This window comes from Plutella xylostella, chromosome 10 (assembly GCF_932276165.1).
Source record: "Plutella xylostella chromosome 10, ilPluXylo3.1, whole genome shotgun sequence".
Classification (NCBI taxonomy): domain Eukaryota; kingdom Metazoa; phylum Arthropoda; class Insecta; order Lepidoptera; family Plutellidae; genus Plutella; species Plutella xylostella.
The window spans coordinates 3,634,579-3,655,717 of NC_063990.1; the positions used below are offsets into that span (position 1 = coordinate 3,634,579).

Consider the following 21,139-nt stretch of genomic DNA (forward strand, 5'->3'; position numbering starts at 1 on the left):
TTCACTGAACATGACCTTTCGAATCGAAATGTCAACCTCTCATCCAGTTTAACACCTCCATATAACCCAGGCTTGCGGGGATATATTCTATAGCTACAGTTGTATACGAGCTGGCAAAACCCGGGGCGAGAATGTAGGCCACGCACACAGGCGCAGCCCACCCACACAGCTACAGGCCTCACGTATACAGCTCTACGCAATCCCGGTACGACCTACCTGCCTGTACGGAACCTTTGTAATTATTGTAGTAGGTAATGTATTGCTGTCGTTTCATTAAAGCTTAGATGAGTTATTGAAACACTTTCGCTGACAGTTGAGGGTTGCGGGCTACGAATACGGCGTAGCAATTGTCGTAGCGCCGCCGTAGCACGAAATTAGAGTTTGTATTATTGAAAGGAATACTCGAGGAGTCTTGAGTCTTTCGTTTCATCGAAAAGTTATTGGGATTATGTTGTCCGATAGAAAGATATGAATGTGTGTAATGTAAGGGATCAAATAAATGATTTATGTATCTATTTATTATGTGCAAAATTCATCGGTAAACAAACATGCCTTTTAAAAACATACACGTTTATTTTATTTATAAACTGTAAGTAACTTTCAGCTCTGTAATAAATAGAATTTCATTTTTGAACGAACAATTGAAACTAATTTCATACTTGGAGCACGTGCTTTGATACTCAATGGTTTTCAATTTAGATTGGTTTTTATAAAAATAAATAATACCTGTACTGTGCTGTCTGGGTACAAAAAGGGAGGAAAAGTGGGAATTTGAGACAACTCAAGCATTAAATAACTTACTAAAAGGATCCTTTATTGAAGGAAATTATAACTTATCTCTAAGTACTATTTTGTTTCTTATGAACTTCAACATAATATTTTATATTGTATAATAACTAAGTTGATAGAACTTTTACTGTCTCGACTATCCTTCGATGATTAAAGTGTTAGAACCATTTTTATAAGGTTTGGCTAGTTCAGTATCTGTTTATAAACAATGCTAATAGGATACCTTCTTATAGCTTAGATCAGAGTGCATCAAGTAGGTACCTAGCTAGAGCACAAAGGTTGTAACCCAAACGAAAGGTGGACTTAAACAAATGTAATGACGATGAATATAACGATGATGATGGTGAACAATACTCAATTTTATCTGAGGCTCAACAATAAACACTAGACGACGGCTTTTACTACTCAGTAGTCTCAGCTATGTATGCAAGTATAGTGTAATAATTCCATTCGCCGCTCGCCACTGCCCACCTAAACGCACACGAGCAAATCAAACTAATTCGAATAGCTGCGATTCACATTTATAGGTCAGTAGTGATGGTACCTATAGGTGTATCGCAGCTGGATCGATACAGCGGGTGGGCGGTACGCAGCCTGCAGTTTCAAAGTGCAAAGGTGCTCTTTATTTATAGAATCCCGGGGGCCGCTCGCTCTGGCCTTTGAAGTTTTTGTTTTTGGGCCTGTTTCTAACGTCGAAACATGGTGTAGTTTTTTGCTAAGCCGAGCTGGTGCAAAGGCTTACCAGTGACACTGCCAGTAGCAGTCTACAAGAGTTTTGCATACTATGTGGATATTAGGTACCAACGAATATAAAAGTGTCATTTACCAAGTACTGTAAGGTCTTTTAATCCAATATTTATTTATAAAAATCCTCTTATAATGTGTAGCGTAAATTACACTTTCTACACATTACTGAAAATGATTCAGCATCCCACCCCAACTTTTAAATAGTTAGTTATGTCAACCAAAATTGTAAAGTAAGTATTAATGCGTTAATAATATTTATTATATCCAATATCCTACAGTGCTTGTCCAAAGCGAGTAGTGCCACGCTATTCTGTATGCAATTTGAATTGCATTGCTGCATTTGTGCGGACTTGGGTCCGCGTGTGTTTGGAGGCTGGATCGTTGCGGGAATTGCTATTTACTGAATTAAACCACAATTCTGTATTGATACACGTTCGCACGTTTATTGAGAAGAAGACCGGAAACCTAACCGTTTACAGTACTACCAATATTAGTAGTTAAAATTAGTTAGTCTATGGACTTTTGTGTTGCTACATTTAATAATTGCAACATGCTGCCACCACACCAGAACGAATTAATACCTACTTGTTAACAACAAAGTCTATGTAAAGTAATAAATCATACTGTATATGAAAATCTATGTAATATTAATAAATCATACTGTTTATACAAACCTAGTTTTACTTTCGATAGTGGACTGTATTTTTGATTATAAAAGTTAGTTATAAACATTTAATTAATATTTTCAGATGGTAGGTAGCAGTTTTATACTTATAATTAAATCTCGAAGTAACATTCTTAGCCCTACGAAATGATGTTCTTGGGATGGTACATAACCCTAAGAATTACAAAGTTAATTAGTACTTTATAAAAAGTTAAATACATACACAGTTGGAGTTACTGATAAATTCTTAGTCCTACGAAATATTTTCTTGGAATGGTACATAACCCTAAGAATAACCAATTTACATTGTTACATAACACTATGTTAAATACAACAGTCGTGTTTTTAATAAATTCTTAGCACTACGAACTAAACTAAAACTATATTAAACTAAATATTTTGGTTCGCGTGCCCAAATAAGCTGCTAATGTCAGCCCTAAAACAGTATTTATACATCTCTAACTAGAGTGTGTAGTGCCAGCGACAAGCAACAACAAATACATGAGTATTTACTTATTTTACATTAGTTATTATCTTCAATAGGCAGAATACAGATTTTGTGTATAGATCGATGATGGGTTTTATGGTTAGGCGTTCTAACCTCAACTGCTCTTACTTTACCGTCATGCCCTGGAAATAACTTAACAACTCTAGCCATGGGCCAACACATATTAGGTATATTGTCTTCTTTTAAAATCACAAGACTGCCTAATTTTACGTTATGTTGCTCATGTCGCCATTTCGGTCTGTTCTGTAAAATGTTTAAATAATATTTATGCCATGTATTCCAGAATTTTTGTTTTAAACTTGTACATAACTGCCAAAACTTAAGTCTATTTTGCGGTATATCACTTACATTCTTTTCTGGGTACATAGTCAAAGCACTACCAGTGATAAAATGACCAGGGGTTAAGTAACAAAAATCATCAGGTTCTGTTGACAATGGTAACAATGGACGACTGTTTAAAATACATTCTATCTCTGTAAGAACCGTATTCATCTGTTCATAAGTAAGTACGTTTTTCTGTAATACCCTTTTTAAATGATGCTTTGTACTCTTCACTGCACTTTCCCAAAGGCCTCCGAACGTCGCTGAGTAACTTGGTATGAAGTGGAAATCTATGCCTCTTTGTGAAGCAAATTCATATACTTGTGCTCGGTGCCTTTGTGAAGACTGCAGTGAGTAAAGTTCAACTAATTGTGAATTTGCACATTTAAATGTACTTGCATTATCGCAGTGGACTTCGGTGGGCAAGCCTCGTCTCGAAATCAGTCGTCTAAAACATGCTAAAAAGGTCTCAGTTGTCAAATCGGAAGCCAGTTCTAAATGAATTGCCTTTGTTGCGAAACATACGCAAACTAAAATATATCCTTTACCTATAACGGATCGTCTGATACGTGATAATTTTATTTCTAGCGGTCCACAGAAGTCCACGCCGATAATTTCGAATGGGCGGCTAGTTTTATTAACTCTCCCAGCGGGAAGACTCCCCATTAACTGTTTAGCTACAGTTGCCTTATGTCTGAAACAAGTTACACATTTATGAACTACTTTCTTAACTTCTAACAAACCATTTACAATCCAAAACTTTTGATTCAAATTAGCAAGAACTAGCCTGCTTCCTGCATGCATCAAGCGTTGATGCTCACTCCTGATAAGCAAAGTGGTGATCAGCGAACCTTTAGGTAATATGACTGGGTGTTTATGTGAATAAGCAATTTTTGCATGGTGTAACCTACCCGAAAGACGCAATAGTCCCATCTCATCGAGAAATGGATGGAGGTTAGTCAGATTGCCTGTTAGTTTTTTACCCTTACTTAAACATTCTATTTCAGCTGAAAAATATTGACTTTGTTCATATTTGATTATTTGCAGAAGCGAGTTGTGCAGTTCGGAGCTTGTTAAGTAGCTAGTGTTCAATTTATTGTTTATTTTGTTAGTGTTATTCAAAAACCTCAATATGTATGCATACAGCCTAACAATTTTGTTAATATCAGAGCATTCGTATAAGCGTTTAAAAACGTACTCTAGCGGGTTTGGCTTTATACACACGGGAGCGCTAGCAAGCACAGCGCAGCTCCTTACCTCTGGTACCTCTTGAGGTATTTTCGGCTCATTACAAGAAAGGTCCCACTTACTGTTTTGTAGAAATTCTGGGCCTCTCCACCACAGATTATTGCCGTTCAGCTCTCCTGGTTGGACTCCCCTACTGATCAGGTCTGCCGGGTTCTCATGGGTATTAACATATAGCCAGCGCTATCATCCACATAAGTGTTTTCTTTGATGATGGATGAAGCTAGGGGGTAATCATTTCTGTACCTAGTTGCCAGCTCATCTAAACAACGTGTTGCAAGATAACTCGATGACTTCAAACCATAAGTTACTGAATCGAGTCTTATAACTTTTAGTGTCTCTGTGGGGCTTTCCCTCCAGAGAATATTCTGAAGTGATGTGTATGCGGGATCGACATTAATATTCCGAAACATGCGCCTTATATCCGTTGTGAATGTGAATTTCCCTAATCGAAATAGGATAATGATATCGTACAGATCTCTTTGGACTGTAGGTCCATTAAGTTGTAAATCATTTAAAGAAATTTTCTTGTTTGTTAGCATTGATGCATCAAAAACAGTACGCACTGGCGTAGTTTTGCTGTTCTCGTTGATGACTGCTCTGTGCGGAAGAAAATATACCGCATCCTTGTTTAAATCGTACATCTCAATGTCTATATAATGACCGTGATTGAGCTGTAAATATTCGTTTATGAATTCTTTGTATTGGTTGAACAAAGTTGGGTTTGCATGTAGTTTTTTCTCTAAGTTCAAAAACCGTTTGTGTGCAAAGTGAAACGAGTCGCCAAGTGCGTCGCTTACCTCGGAAAGTGGTAACTTCAGAGGCAAAGCAACTTGGAATTTGTTATCTTCTAACTTAACAGTACTCTGAAATACCTCTTCGCAAAGTTCCTGTTCTGAAGATTTCTCGCTAAAAATTTCAGGCACTTTTTCTGTGTTCCAAAATTGAGCAATCGTATCATTGAGAGGGGCTAATGTACATTTTAAGACTACCTTGTGTGACGCTGCCTGTGCTAAATGACATGGTATGTTACCTCCTACTATGTGTCCGAACTCAGTGTTAATAATACTCAAGTATCGTCGCGGTGCTGGCGCCGTGCTATCGCTGGTTGACTCAGACTGTGGCCCCGACGCGGTGCTCGGCGGCTGGGCTGGGCTCGGAGGCTGCTCGGGAAGCTCGATCTTTATCGGCTCCGTCTGGAGCAACAGCGTCTGAAACACGACATCAGAACTGATGAGCATATTGATCTCACCTGGTTCGTAAAACTTTTCATCGGCCAAAACAACATTTTGGGGTATCTGAATGCCTGTAAGGTTAATTTTGTTTTGAGGTAGATTGCATGTAACACTTTCTACTATCTGGCAGGTAATTGTGGTCTTGTATGGCGATCTCAATGACTGAATTTCGATTGGAATGCATGCTTTGATGGTGCTCTGTTTATTTGTGATCCCAATAATATTTAAATCACTTGACTTGGGCTTTCCCCCAAGTAATTTGACTAGCTTTGAGGAAACAAATGATACCTGGGAACAGCTGTCCAGGAGTGCTCGTACATGATACTCTGTACCATCTCTGCCTATGATCTTTACTCTCGCTGTAGGGAGAAGAACATTATTTTCTGCATATCCTGACAAAGTCACTGGTGCTGGTTGATGTGCACTCGCAGGCTCTGGGAACTTGTCACAGTGCAAGATAGTGTTGTGTTTATCCTTGCACAGAGAACACCTGAAGTGAAACCTACACTTGCCTTTGTGTGATCCTAAACAAATCATGCACAGCTTGTTTCTATGTATGAACTCTACCCTATCAGGCGCAGTCAATGTTAGAAACTTTTTACAGGAATATAATTTATGGTCAGTTAACTTACAGTGAGAGCATTGTGTTCCTGTCACGACGTGTGTTGCAGCCATGGGTCTGGACTTAGTTGTGGATGCCCGGTTGTCCATGCTTGTATGCTGAGCATTTTGACTGGGCTCAGCGCTTTCCAACGCAAGGGCTCTCCGCTCCAGATACTTGAGAAATTCTTCCACGGCAGGATCTGCATCTTGATTTCTTTCGAGCTGGTAAGCTCGAGCTGTGTAGCCATCTAATTTACGAGACAAAACACATAATAATATTGCATCCCAATACTTTACATTAGATTCCTGATTTTTTAATGCCGCTAACTCCTGCCTTATAGTGGCTATAAATTCCCTGAGGTTGCAGGCAGTAGATTTGGTTAACGGCTTTAGATCTAAAAGACGACCTATGTGCTCATTTATGATCCTCTGTTTGTTGTTGTATCGGTTGTTCAGTAGTTCCAATGCAACATTGTAGCTATCCCCAGTTATAGGTAGGTTTTTAATCAAGTTTAAAGGTTCCTCCTGAAGGAAGGAACGCAAATAATAAAGCTTCTGTACTGTGTCTAAGGACTTATCATTATCAATCATAGATGTAAACAATGTTATGAAAGGTGTGTAGTCACCAAACTTACCATTGAAGCTACCAATGTTTATAGCAGGTAATTTCGTTCTTTGGCTGCATTGGGCTGTTGTGTTGTAAGTTGTTGGCTCTTGTAGGTTACCAGAATTTAATGTCGTTAATGTCTGATTGAAACATGTCAAGGTTTGATAGTATGTTTCCTCCACTAGCACTATATTTTCATCGTCATTTGGATTTAAATACAACAAATCCTGATTGAGCTCTTCGTATTCACTAAAGGCCTCGGTTAACCTTTGCTTTTTGACGAGCAATTCGTCTTTGGAGCATGACGACAAGTTTTGCTTTGAAAATGTAGCCAATCTTGTTAGCGTGGCTTTAATGTAACCTCTTTTAATGTTTTTCTGTTTGACAATATCACTTGTTTCAGACATATCGACAACTGTAACTTGCACTTAAACAAAATATCTTATACTATTACAAATAACCAGGGTTAAACAAAACTACTACAACAAACAACTATTTGAGCACGCGAACCAAAATTGTGTCTTTCAATAAAAAGACAAACACAATAAAAATGGCTGCTGAATGAATGAAAGGAATCTTTGAAAAAAACATACAGTATTGTCTCTGGATATTTGCTGGTACGGTTGGCACACCTGACTGAGTTCCGCAGCGAATGACACGATGTGTAGCTCGCGCGCCGCTCGCTGTCTCTGTCGCACCTTCTTTCTTGCGTACCGCTGTCTCTTTCTGCACCGTTGCAGAAATGAACGTAGCTCTGGCGCCTCACTGCACCTTGCCGCCGAAATTAATGGCGGGAAATATGATGTTCGCTGACGATGAGGGCGTCTTTGTAGAATACTTGCTTGGCCCGCCTTGTTTTTGATGATTGCTTGAACCCGTCGTTTGCTCCGCTTACGATTGACGAGAGACTCCGAGGTGTTTTGCGTCGTCCCACGTACGAAGCAAATGGTTCAAGATGGCTGGCCTTGGCTTGTACCCAGCTTCTCCTCTGTAGATCGCAGAATGATCGTGTGGCTTTCTTCGCAACTCCACGCAAATATCAGTTGTTGCTCGTATGGACCATGTGCGGACTTGGGTCCGCGTGTGTTTGGAGGCTGGATCGTTGCGGGAATTGCTATTTACTGAATTAAACCACAATTCTGTATTGATACACGTTCGCACGTTTATTGAGAAGAAGACCGGAAACCTAACCGTTTACAGTACTACCAATATTAGTAGTTAAAATTAGTTAGTCTATGGACTTTTGTGTTGCTACATTTAATAATTGCAACAGCATTCCATTTGAAACGTCCAATCAAGCGTTATACAAAACGGCCATTGTATTCCAATATCCTTTCTTGCTGTTGTTGCATGAATTTATTTGCGTTTGTTTCGCGCTACGCAGGGCAATTCTTTCAACAAATGTTGCTTTTAAATGTATTAATGGTCTTTGTATCTTTTTGTTCTTTCTTTTCAGCAAAGTGATGCTTGTGTCATAAAGGAAATGACGGCCGAATGGCGTAGTGGTTAGTGACCCTGACTACTGAGCCGAAGGTCCCGGGTTCGATTCCCGGCTGGGGCAGATATTTGTATAAACACAGATATTTGTTCTCGGGTCTTGGATGTGCCCGTAAAATGGCAATAGGCTCGCCCCCTATTACATTGGGACTAACATAACACTGGCGAAAAGTGGGTGCAGCAATGCACCTCTGCCTACCCCGCAAGGGAGTACAGTAGTACAAGGCGTGAGTGTGTGTGTGTTAACGATCGAAATAAATTTCTGGTTTGAGTAATTATTTTACGGGAAATTAATAAGCTACAATGTTTGAATCTTGTAATCAAGAAAATACTTCTCTGTGCCGAAAGACAAAAGGCAAAAAAATATCCTTTGATTGTTGCTTCCTTGGACCTGTTCCAGCCTCGGGATGACGACAAACAGTGTCACGTAGGCACGTGGGGGGTTAGTAGGGGGGCAAGGGTTTAGGCTGGGTCCACATTTGTATCATTTTTCTGTATTAGATGCCTGTATTCTCTGCTTAGACGTGTATGATGTTCGCTAGTTTTAACGCAAATATGTATTAAGCCTTGAACATTACCACTCTTCAAAAGGCACGGACATAAAGTCTGTGGAGTAACAAACATTTATTTTAAAAAAACTTGAAGGAGGCCCATGTCCTGCTGTGTGTTTGTATGTTTTTTATATCGAAACACTGCTGTTGGTATATCATAGGATGAAAGACTTTCATCATAACAAACTTTTGAAGCAAACACAGTTGGATATTTCTTGAAAACGAAAGAGATTTTTATTTCCTGCAGACCGGAATAAATACACGAACGCTTTCAGAAGTTCATGAAAGAGAGTATGAGCCAAACCAAGTCCCTGCAGGAAGTAGGTCAATTGATTTATTTCGCATTTAGTATAGTCGAGAGGCAAGTGTGAGGTTACATTTAAGTGTTATTCGGCACTTACAACACATTTTTACCAACATTTAATTTTGTGGGTTAGATATTTTTTTCATAACTACTACAATGATTACATATTGTTTTTTTTATTAATGTACAGATCTTTTTTTCTCGCTTGTTTTTATAATTTTTATTAAGGTAAAAATATTTTCTTCCTTTTGAGATATTTTTGAGGGAATTGAGAGAAATTTGCCTAATCTTTGAAATACCAGCAATTATAAATGTTGACCCGTAATTTTCCTTTCATATTTATGAACCAATTTTGTAGGCACCTGAGTAAGCCAAAGTTAATTTTGAAATTTATTTGAACTTAGGTACTTTTTCTTTTCTGTTTCGTTTGACTTAGGTATTTTAATTTAATAAAAAATAAGACACTATATCCAATTCCACGGGGAAAGACAAATGATACAAACAGAAACTACCCTTATTCGAATGTAATAAGGGTTCTGTCAGATGTCTTTCCCCGTGGAATGGCATATAGGAACCAGGCAGGGATAAGAGTTAAAAAAAAAGTAGGTGCACGCTCTATTTATAAGGTTTTATGTGAGAGCTTCAACGTATGCGTTACCTATAGCATAATTTGCCATTGTTTACGCAATAGTAATTTTAACCTAAGTTGTTTCCACTCATTCATATATAATTTTAAACTCAACATTAAAATTTCTAGTTTACGAACATACATTTTGCAACAAAATATTATACATATATTTATTTTCTCACCATAAAGTTAGACTGGAAGAAATCGCCTTAAGGCGATAAGTCCGCCTTTGTGTACATAGACTGTCAACCTGTAATGAACTGTACCTACTTTGTATGTTTCTATGTCGACGGTCGAATGGCGTAGTGGTTAGTGGCCCTGACTGCTATGCCGAAGGTCCCGGGTTCGAGTCCCGGCTGGGGCAGATATTTGTTTAAAGACAGATATTTGTACTCGGGTCTTGGGTGTTTACATTTATATTTAGTATCTATCTATCTATGTATTTGTGTAGATATATCAGCTGTCCGACACCCATAACACAGGTTCTGCCTAGCTTGGGGTCGGATGGCCGTGTGTGAGATGTCCCCACATATTTATTATTATTATTTATTATTTATGTGTATGCAATAAAGAGTTTAAATAATAAATAATAATATATCTCTAAAAACATACTCATCTGCTATTCTTCAACCCTTCATCCCCCAGTGTAGTCTGCCAGTGAGACACTTTAATGTTATTCCATTCCTGTAGATACATAAATACCCTGGAGCTCGTCTGAGGGTAAAATTAGGGTAAATGTAGGTCAAGGTTCGATTCCGCTTGACGCGAGCACTCGTTAGGTGAGAAATGAATAGAGAAGGTACAATTGTCATGTTACAAACATTGTTTTAATTTATTTTACGACTTTTTAGTATAATATAGGTAACAGATTATGCACTCACATCACAAGCTATAAAAAAGTTCCAGTGTCAAAGCGCCAAATTAATTGCTCGTAAATAGAAAAAAAGTTGCTAAATGAAGCCGTCTACAATATTGGGGTTCATTTAATAGCACACCAGAATATTACGAACTAAAAACGTAAATAATGCTTATACATATAAAAATATATGTTTTAAAGAACCTACTAAGTATTAAAAAATACGAAAGAAAAATAACTTTTTACTAAAAAAAATCTACCCTGCCAAAATGGATTCTTTAAGTATGCCAACCAAGGGAGTTTCTTTCTAAATTGTCGGTAGGAAACGTAGGTAGAGAGGGCAAAAAGCAATTTGTACAAAATCTGGCAATCTTGAACTTTCTAATTGATTTCGATCTACATAAATTTGTATAGATACCTGTCGGTTCCGAAATAAAACCTACGTGGTGGAGGGTAAGAACCGATCGTAATGGATTTACGTAAGAGTGCGGGAACCCGCGTGCGAAAATTCATTATGGCAAAGAAGAAAATTTATTAGACATACAAAATGATTACATGTTTTTTCATTGGTCTCCTATACCTGTGTAGTTGTATACCTTACTAAGCATGTGCCAAATAAATGTCCCTTTGCGCCCTGTTGTCCGATTGTGCTGGAGGGTTACTCTATACTGATGAAAAACGAACGAACGAGAGCTGTCGTGCATTCGGCACGTTTAAACACAACGAGACAGCAGAGTCAAGGCTCGCGCAGCAACGTCCTCAAACTTAGTTTTTCGTCAAATAGAGTGACCCCCCTGGGCCTGCAACTACCTTCATATTTTACATAGCTATCACACTCGTAACAGTTTCCTATCGAGTCCCAATTCCCTATCGTACACAAAACGACAAACGCTCGCCTGCCGGTTTATTTGTACAACATGCAATTTTGTAAATTGAATGATTTCTCTGGGTAAATCAAATACCTACATTTTGTAAAACGACTGGATACACAAAAGACTTTACGAATCTGTTACAGTAAATACGCAAAAATACTAAAAATAGGAACTTAGGTATATAATTTTCATGGTACGCACACATATATTTTTATTCATGCTTTATGTGAAATATTTACTTATCTCAAAATGTTCTGTAAATCAACATTAAATAACAATCAAATTAATAAAACAAACACGTGGCGAAGTTAATTAACTTGAGATAATAAAACAATCTTTTATTCCAGTCCTATTATGAAGATTTATACAACAATTTGACTGGATTACTTTGGAGTATAATTAACGCGGTTTCGCTTTTTATTAGCGTTTTATTCATTTGGAAAAAAGGTATTATAAAGAGATTAGAAAATAATTAAGTACAAAATGGAATGAGCCCAGTGATTCATATATAATATTTTTACCTAGTAGGTAATTATTTCATTTACAACGAGCGTATTATCAATTATGTTGCGCTATACAATATTCCTACTTACAATTATACATAATGCGTTTTTTTTGTGTTTTTTACCTCAAAGGTAAATCAGTTCTCTAGAGCATAAATTGAATCCCTACTCAATGACAATTCACCCAATCACATCGCTGGATTCCGTACTCAAGATCTGCACTTCATTACTGATAGTTTATTTCAGAAACGCGTGGAGATAGGGATCGATTTGAAATGAAAAACATAATTTATTTAAGTACAAGTCTAGGCTACCTTGAAGCTGTATTAAAATGAGATGAATGAATGATCTATGTTAACCCAAAAAATGCACAACACCTTAACCTACGTCCCACATTACGACACAATGAAAATGAAATTGATAGATTTTGATAACCAAAAGTACCTCCTTTTAGTTGCCTTTTAGTTAAAGTCCCAGCTACACGAAGGGTAGGGTACACCGTAAACAAAGAAACTAGCGAATGACGTACATCCATCTCCAATATAGGTCAGTTCACGGGAATCACTTCACGTCAGAGGTCACCCAACATTTAACTAGATCATTCGGGAGTCTTTCAACAATAAGTATTGAGTATTTGACTGAATTAAAATAAGATTTTTCCTCATTTTGGGGCTCTTAGGAAACTAGCTCGTGCATTCAAGGTTACTATAACCCGGCCAGGAAAAGAGGTCCACAGAATATCTGGTTCTATTTATATCCGGGTGACCTATCTCCCGCTGCAGGGTGCTACCCCGGGCCCGGCCAAGTTCTGTTGACCCATATGCAGCACGCAGCCCGGGCGAATGACGTCAGCGCGGGGCCGTGACGTCACGGCGCGGGCGAGGCTCGTTGTTACAACCTCCTTGGCTGGGGACTGTTTACGTTCGTCATTGCAGATTTAGGTTCGCGCGTCCTTGTTCTGAGGGTTGATGAGATTGGATTTCTTTTTGCCCGTGTCGATTTTTGAACCTTCTTATTGGTTGGCTATGTAACATCGGATGGAGGACAAAGGATCGGAGCGTAGTTATTTTAGTTGACGAGTCATATTTATGTAGGTCACTGGTTTTTTGTAAATTTACCTTTTTTGTACCTGTTTATACCACACTGAACTCCATTATACATGATGTTGCAAAAAGGGTATACTAAGCCGAAACCTATGTGTGCAGCATGTTATATGACAATTTGTAAGATCTCGCCGTTTACACACGGTATCGTCAGTTTACAAACACTCGCAGTTTTGTAATTTGCCGATATTTAAGCCCAAAAATTAAATCAGAATGTCAAAATTCGCGAAAAAATATATATAGGTATCTATCTATTCTATTCTATTCTCTGTATGTACCTGTACCTGCCTCTCTCGAATGGAACCTTTGTGCATATCGCCAAGGTCTAAACTGCCTTCCTAAGCTTGGACCATTTCCCACCACGATGGTCCACTGCGGGCTGGTGGGTTCACATATCTAGATGTGCTAAAAAAATATAGGTATCTTTCTCCATAGTAAAAAAAATACGTGACCAACAAAGTTTCTTTAAAGGAACACATCGCTAACATTTTCTGAAATTTCAACACCGATGTACCTATAGAATCTATATAGATCCATTAGCACTTTTAGCACTATTGGAAGAGGATTATTCGTAGATTATTTTCTTAGACTAGCATTTCAGCTAATACCCGTGACAGCCGTCTACGTGAGCCCAGTGCAGTGTATGTATGTATGTGAAGAAACTTTAGTAATATTTTATTTTAAAAGTTTTTAAGCGCGCGTGTGTGAGTTTGTGTAAAAGTACTTATATATACTTACATAGACGGCGCGGCGGGCATGTCTCAGGTTGGATTTCGGGTCTGGCAAATAAACAAATATTTTTGAAAATGTGGGTCATTAAATTAATGTTATCCTCACAAAATAAATAGTAGATCGATCTACTTACATAAATGTATACAGAACTGACAGCGGTTCAGAAGCACTTTGTGTTCGAGTACTAAATCTTTTGTATTTTGAAGGCAACATGCGATTCTTATTAAGAAAGCATGATTGCAATATTGTGTAAAATTGCAATTTCAAATAGCAGCATTTAATATGTTAATTTCACACAGCATAAGTAGTTTCCAACATAATTAAACTGAAAAACTAAATAACGCTACTTTTTATAATTAGGAAATCATAACTAACTACTTTAGCATACACTAAGAGGTTAATAACTAAGTATACATTGAACTTTGCATACCTATTTGGATTTTATACTAAAGATAAACGCAAGCTTATAAGAAATGAAACAAGATATTCCAAAGAGTGTGTACGTATCGGGACATTCGGTGTGGCACCCCAGTAACAATTTTATCTAAAGTGTGTCTGGGCACCATCCCACATCTACATAAGCTCAACATGTCGATGAGCAGAATGTTCGGTATTATTCTGGAAACATTTACAACATCATACTATTATACTGAGAGCCTCTTTTTTGTCATGAGCTCCCCATGTTTATGTTATGTTTACTAGAGTAAAGAGTACAAGAATAATACAACGCCTAGACTCTTGACAATCCGAAAACATTTTTTACACCGTTTAAATAATTATGATAGGGATGTCAGCTTTATCCGACTTTAAAACCCCGCTCAATGCTAACATTTAATGATGACCTCAGAAAGGTAGCCAATAGTGGTCGGGAAGGCCATCCAAGGGGACCATCGAGAAATGTTGTGGCGTTACTTGCTAGAAGATTATAATAATTTCAGGGTTTCTTGCTCATTCTTCTATGCGGAGCACACGTATTCATTAGTTGATTCTTAGTGAATTTAGCCCGGAAGGCATCCAGAGGTCTGGATGCATTTTGCGTATGGCCAGGATGGGGGGATGAGTTTAATTATCTCCATTGTAGGATTTTTGGAATGCATTTTCATAGACCTCGCACTTTGCAACAGCGGAAAGAATAATACAAAGAAAAAGCTCTATCTCTTTCTTTAAAAAAATATTACAGGTCCAGAACACTAGCAATATCCAGATATTCCAGAATACCACCCGTGGTCAACGCTTTTACAAGGCACGATGTCTAAATCCTTATTTTCGCTATAAGATTTGTCCTTAGATTCTCGCCAGTCGACCGTTCAAAGAGACAGACACTGTTATGTTATCGTCCCATTGTCATTTATATTTTTCTCTTAACTTTTTCTATTCAAGTGAAACGGAAGCTTTACTGTTGTTTTGTATACAGATACAACTGGTCAAATGTTTTATAATTATATGGAGTAAGTCTACGTTTTAATACTACGGAAATCATAAATGGGGAGGGGATTTCTTAGATTCACCATACAGGGTAACTATTAAAAGTTAAGCGGAAAAGGGTATAATTACTATAATTCAAAACAACTTCATTTTTGTTCTAAGATTTTTCGAAATTCACGTGGTAACACGTAACTTACTATCATAATGTAGCGTATTATTGTCGTAATCAAAATATTTAATTTATCAAAATGGCTATTTTACGTATAAATTTCCCGCACATGTCCCATTTATGATAGTGATTATAAAATAGATGGCTTTGTTAAATATAAATTAAAAACCTCGCATTTGCATTGCAGCATAAAATTTGTTTGTAATGTATACTGTACCTGTAATTTCGGCATGAGTCGGGTGATTTAATTATACCGTAATTTTATACTTACTATAATAATTTACTATTTTCGTTTGGTAATAAAATTATGATCCATTGGATTTTTTCATAAAATAAATATGTTTTTTCCATGAGAGTATAATATGTAGGGACTTATATGAAAGATAGAGTGCTTATTTATACCTACATAGTCACCGTGGGGGGACGAAAGGACCCTCCTCGTGTGAAGTAACAACTGTGGGGTACACCACCAAAATTGTATGAATCTGACAGATGCTTAACAGGCGAGCAACGCTACTTATGGATTGTTATATTTGGTGGTGGTAACCCCACAGTTATTTAGAGACACACCCGTCTGTGGACATCCATTCATACATCCATATAAATTCTCTGTCAATATGCAAGTCTGTCTGTTCGTGGATGTTTATACCTAACAAGGCTGTTCACCCGGGCACATAGAGAATGCAATTGTTTACGAGTCCGCTTTAGGAATTTTATTAAAACAAACTAAAGGGAAAAAGGAAAGTGTAGTCGAAACGATATTGAGCTGTCGCCGTATGTTTTAGAGCAAAACTGTTTTAAATAAATCAAATAAGTTTAAATTTCAGTAGGTATGATTTAAATAAGTATAGAAAATACAACATCCATATTAGTTTAAAGCCGTGGAGACGGCCCCTGCCGCCGCTACACGGGTTCGTTATCGACGTCCATAAACTCTTTTATTGCTCGTTCCACCAATCACAGCGCTGTATTTATGACGAATCGCAATAGGTATAGTGACTATTTTTATGTTTGTCTACGTCCATAACGAGCCCATGTAGCGGCATCTGAGCTACGATAGGCAACAGCCAGTCTAGCATAGCGTGGCTTATTGTGGTATGCTAATGGTAACTCCCTGGTGCATGCTGAAACAGACCCGACGATTTGCTCCAAAGTAACTTGCAATATTAGCTTCGTTTAGTTTGTCGATGAATAATTCAAATAAGCAATCATTTATAAGCAAATATTGACATGTTCCTAAAGTTTCGTATTATTTTTGTATCGTATTTGTGATAGCTGGATTAATTTAATATTTTGCAAAGGTATACTTTGTCTCGGATTGTGGCTTTTTTAATTATCTTGAATATTATACGAAAATTGCTCTGGAAGGTCAGGTAGAATAAACTTTGTTGTTGGTTTTCCATTAAACGTTGTCGATATGAGGTCTGCACAAATACTGAAGTCCGATAAAAAAACGGGGAACGTTTAAAGGACGTGACATGGAATACAAAATCAAACTATTGAAGAATACAAAAGTTAAAGATTATAGTAATCACTTTTTTTGTACAAGATCTGTTGCACCATGTTCACTGCTATGTTTATAAATCCGCCTTGTGCTTAGTTTTGCTTAAAAAAAAAGAGAAGAGATATTGTAAAACTACCATACATTTTTGAAAAATTCAATAATCTAATGAAAGTCTCTGAACGTTACGTTTAGAATAATTTCGAAGCCTTTTAATAAATTCATTTTCAAATTCCAGTTCCGTTAGAAACACGAAAACAAATGTTTCTATTTTTGGATGAAGCGTTTGAAAGCCCAAGACGATTGAATAGATAGCAATCGCAAAACATTGATCACAACCCTCGTCTGATTCTGTTTTGAACTGAAATGTTCATTTATTTTTAATCAAAATACTGAAATCTAAATCTTGTATGGGCACGAGGCAGGCTAAACAATAGATTTGATTCTTTTTTGTATCTTATCTCCTAAGTAGTTTTGTATACTTAGGTTCTTTAGTTTAGTTAAGACACTCCACCCCCATAAAATGTAGGTTGAACCTTTTCATTCGTGATCTTGATATGTTATGATATTTATAATTATGTTGGAAGTATTTCGCGGAAAAAATATTTTCGGTCGCCAACACATAGTTAATAACCTCAAGGGTTGAAATATCAAGAAGCTTCACGAGTAAGCCTCGCAAAGGGACGATAGTACTTGCATTATGAATTACTTAATCTCGGCGTTAGGCGTTCTTCTGATGAATATTTAATGCACAGGCTGTATTTATGGTACGGAGGAATTTTATTTTAACCTGTTTGTTTAACATGGCTCTATTAATTTATTTTACTGATAATAGTTAAAATACCTACTAGCAGAACACTCAGTTGAGGTTTGCCATTACAGGACTGTAACGATTTTTTTTAATTATTGTATTGACAATAATACAGGCAGCGCAGAGATGAGCAAAGCGTTTATTTGTATTAGGGACAAATTCTAATCCCGGAATCCCAACAGGAAAACCTTTATAATGCATGTCAAAACGTAGCTTGCGGGGCTTATTTTCATTTTGGTAAATTACAAAAAACACTGAGTAAATGTATTAGACAATTTTTTTATTTAATGAAAACAACAACTACAAACAGCAAGCTAAAACAGCAATAAAATAACACCAAACAACGCTTATTCAATCGAAGTACACTCCAAAAACAGTGACCTGCATGAAACAAGTGAAGTTCTCTCTATGCAGGTCCACGTAGCTGTCTCTGTCTTTGTCCCAGAGGAAAGCGACGGCGTTGTTGTAGCTCTGGGCTCGTCTCTGGGCGACGGTGATGCTGGTGATGATCCGGTACCGGTTGAACATCAGCTGCTTCACGCGACGCATCAGCTCGCCCGCTAGGCGCAGCGCTAGGAGCGGTGAACGCTGGATGCGAAACACGTTTGTTGTAGATGTAGAAGATTAAAAAGAGCTGGCTTACTGCGACTTTTAAGTCAGATGATACAATTAAAGCACAATGTGTACATTTCATCTGCTGTGCTGTGCTGTGTGTGTCACATCGGATATGTGTGACACACATGTACAGCACAGCATAGCTATGTCACATAACTTCAACTATTTTGTATATCAGATCACAGGCAGCATTAAGAAACGATGGGCATAAACATTAGTACCTACATACCTCTTCCGGTGAAAAAACCACTGCGAATGGCTACTCGCGCTATGCACTTCCGTTTTCTCATATCTTAAGGTGGGTGTACGCTAGACGAACCGAGAACGAGCGGAGCACGAGCCGAACACAATTCGTATAGTGTGGACCGACCTACAAGCCTCGAACGAGCGCGCTGCGAACATTTCGTTCGTGCTCGGCTGCGTTCCGCCTGTTGTCGGTTTTTTGACGAACACAAAGGGTTTTGCTTCGCGTTCGAGGACAGTGATCGTTGTAGGTTCGTTGTACGTCCACACTTGACACCGTGAACGACAAAACCTTGAAAGGCTCCGCTCGTGCTCGGTTCGTCTAGCGTAGACCCACCCTTAGAAGTATAATCAGGTATATGTTGGGATACTAGAGCACCAGCTAAACTATGTAGACATAATAATTCCATCGGATATTTATATAAAAGCTACTCTAAAAACATCTGCAAATCTTTTACCGCTTCATTGTAAACATGTCCCGTAAAGTGCTCCTCCAGGAGGTCTGCAGCGGCATCTTCCACCAGCTGCGTGTTGAACCTGACGTAAGGCTCTAGCTGGTACGTGTTCAGGTACACCAGTGGAGGACGCTTGTACTCTAAGGTCTGTAGAAACGAGATTTCATTTAGGTATTTAATACTCTATGTATGGGGCTGCTAAAGAGTTTCGCAAATTATCAAAAGTTAGTTACTGCTTGGGCGTATCCAAGGCGATCAAGGAATAGCTACGAATAGTCATGATGTTATCGTAAAATGATGTAAAACAATGGACTCCTAAGAGTTGTGTTGATTAAAATGGGTAAATTAAATTATTTAACCATCTATATTATGTACTATCTTCTACATAAGTATTAAATACAGAGAGATATTTTACCTGTGACATTCTATCTAAAGGTTTTATTCCAGGTACACTTCCAAATCCGTAAGATTGTCGACGAACTTTGGTCCGACTAAAAGACTTCTGTACTGCGAGTTGGGACCGGGTACTATGTCTCCCGCTTCTATCAGTTTCCATCACCCCGGATTTTCTTTCACTATCTCTCTTGGCTTCAGATTGTTTCCTAGATCTTCTTTTATTGGGATCAGATACCCTTTTTTCATCTTTCTTTGCATCAGATTCTCTTGTCTCGTCAGCTGGCTTGGCGTCCGATATCCGTTTGGCTTCTGATAATCTCTTTTCAGCCCCGTCTTTAGTATCAGAAGGTCTTTTTTCTTCTATATGTGCATCCGGTTTTTTTGCTATTGATGGCCTTTCTTCTTCTAACTTCTTTGCTTCAGATGTTCGTTTTTCGTCTGCCGGTTTAGCATCAGAGGGTCTTTTTTCTTCCAAGTTCTTTGCTTCAGATGTTCGTTTTTCGTCTGCTGGTTTAGCATCAGAGGGTCTTTTTTCTTCTATTTTCTTTGCTTCAGATGTTCGTTTTTCGTCTGCTGGTTTAGCATCAGAGGGTCTTTTTTCTTCTAACTTCTTTGCTTCAGATTTTCGTTTTTCGTCAGCTGGTTTAGCATCAGAGGGTCTTTTTTCTTCTAACTTCTTTGCTTCAGATGTTCGTTTTTCGTCTGCTGGTTTAGCATCAGAGGGTCTTTTTTCTTCTAACTTCTTTGCTTCAGATGTTCGTTTTTCATCTGCTGGTTTAGCATCGGATGGTCTCTTTGTAATTGATGGCCGTTTTTCTTCTTCTACTTTCTTTGCTTCCGATATTTTTCTTTCCTCTCCTTGTTTATCATCCGAAATTTTTCTTGTAACTGACGGATTTTTTTCTTCTTCCGGTATCTTGGCATCGGAGGTTTTTGTAGCTTCCCTTGGTTTATTAGCATCTACTGACTGACGTTTTTCTTCTTGGGGTTTCTTTGAATCTGATAGTCGTTTCTCATTATTTGATTGCCGAGTGATTTCTGCAGGTTTTTCTGCATCAGATGACGTTTTTGCAACAGATTGTTTCCTTTCCTCTTGGATTTTGTTTGTATTGGATTGTTCTTCCGTAACAATTTCTTCGTCCATCACAATAGGATAAGTTGTATTTAAATACACAAATTTCAATTAAAGCTTGATAATTTAAATTTTATCCACAGATTTTATCGAACAATCATGCAAAAATCACTTCTTGTTCTTTATTCTAGTCTATGCTTATGTCAATCATAAACTCATAGAGTAAAAATAAATAATTGCGAAAACTTTGCGAAAACTGAAGTTTTCATACAGTAACACATTAGTCTATGACGCTCGTAAAAAAGTTTACAGTGCCACAAACTTATCTGTTCCGGTGACAGCTCACGTAAATGTGTAATATTAGGTAATATTCCTTAATTCTATAAGATTTTAAGTTTGCCAGTAGTGGTAATTCGCTCTTGTGGTTTCAATAAACCCTTCTAATCTATATCAATATATAATTCATTAGTAAATAATGAGATATGGATCAATTTAGTTCGCTCTCACCGGAACAGATAAGTTTGTGGCACTATACAACGTTTATAATGTGATAAATCATGAATGTATAATGCACGCACAAGTATAAGTATAATTATATTCCAACCTTTTTTCCAAATGAAGGCCTTAATCCACCACGTGGGCCTAGCGCGGGCTAGTGGACCCCAACACAAGCAAGCTTGTGCTGAA

General features: G+C 37.8%; 2 protein-coding genes across 2 annotated transcripts; both read right to left on the bottom strand.

Moving 5' to 3' along the window:
• Nucleotides 1–4,559: 4,559 nt before the first annotated feature.
• Nucleotides 4,560–7,986, bottom strand: LOC125489065. The gene is made up of 3 exons (XM_048623605.1): nt 6,748–7,986; nt 6,142–6,360; nt 4,560–5,485 (listed from the first exon to the last, which is right to left on the bottom strand). Exons 1-3 carry the CDS (start codon nt 7,124–7,126, stop codon nt 5,388–5,390), a joined length of 696 nt encoding a protein of 231 aa, XP_048479562.1. The 5' UTR covers nt 7,127–7,986; the 3' UTR covers nt 4,560–5,387.
• Nucleotides 7,987–17,963: 9,977 nt separating this feature from the next.
• Nucleotides 17,964–20,586, bottom strand: LOC105389619 (neurofilament heavy polypeptide). The gene is made up of 3 exons (XM_011560762.3): nt 19,400–20,586; nt 18,988–19,131; nt 17,964–18,259 (listed from the first exon to the last, which is right to left on the bottom strand). Exons 1-3 carry the CDS (start codon nt 20,522–20,524, stop codon nt 18,023–18,025), a joined length of 1,506 nt encoding a protein of 501 aa, XP_011559064.3. The 5' UTR covers nt 20,525–20,586; the 3' UTR covers nt 17,964–18,022.
• Between the last annotated feature and the right edge of the window lie 553 nt (nt 20,587–21,139).

What these genes read in the sequence shown, in the direction of transcription:
- LOC125489065 (XM_048623605.1), bottom strand. Translation starts at nt 7,126, where the DNA reads ATGTCTGAAACAAGTGATATTGTCAAACAGAAAAACATTAAAAGAGGT. An exon ending in AAACATTGGTAGCTTCAATG is followed by an intron (nt 6,361 to 6,747) that starts GTAAGTTTGGTG and finishes CTCGTAAATTAG; the next exon opens with ATGGCTACACAGCTCGAGCT. An exon ending in AGGAACACAATGCTCTCACT is followed by an intron (nt 5,486 to 6,141) that starts GTAAGTTAACTG and finishes GTCGTGTTTCAG; the next exon opens with ACGCTGTTGCTCCAGACGGA.
- LOC105389619 (XM_011560762.3), bottom strand. Translation starts at nt 20,524, where the DNA reads ATGGACGAAGAAATTGTTACGGAAGAACAATCCAATACAAACAAAATC. An exon ending in CTTTAGATAGAATGTCACAG is followed by an intron (nt 19,132 to 19,399) that starts GTAAAATATCTC and finishes TCGTTTCTACAG; the next exon opens with ACCTTAGAGTACAAGCGTCC. An exon ending in GACATGTTTACAATGAAGCG is followed by an intron (nt 18,260 to 18,987) that starts GTAAAAGATTTG and finishes TTTCGCATCCAG; the next exon opens with CGTTCACCGCTCCTAGCGCT.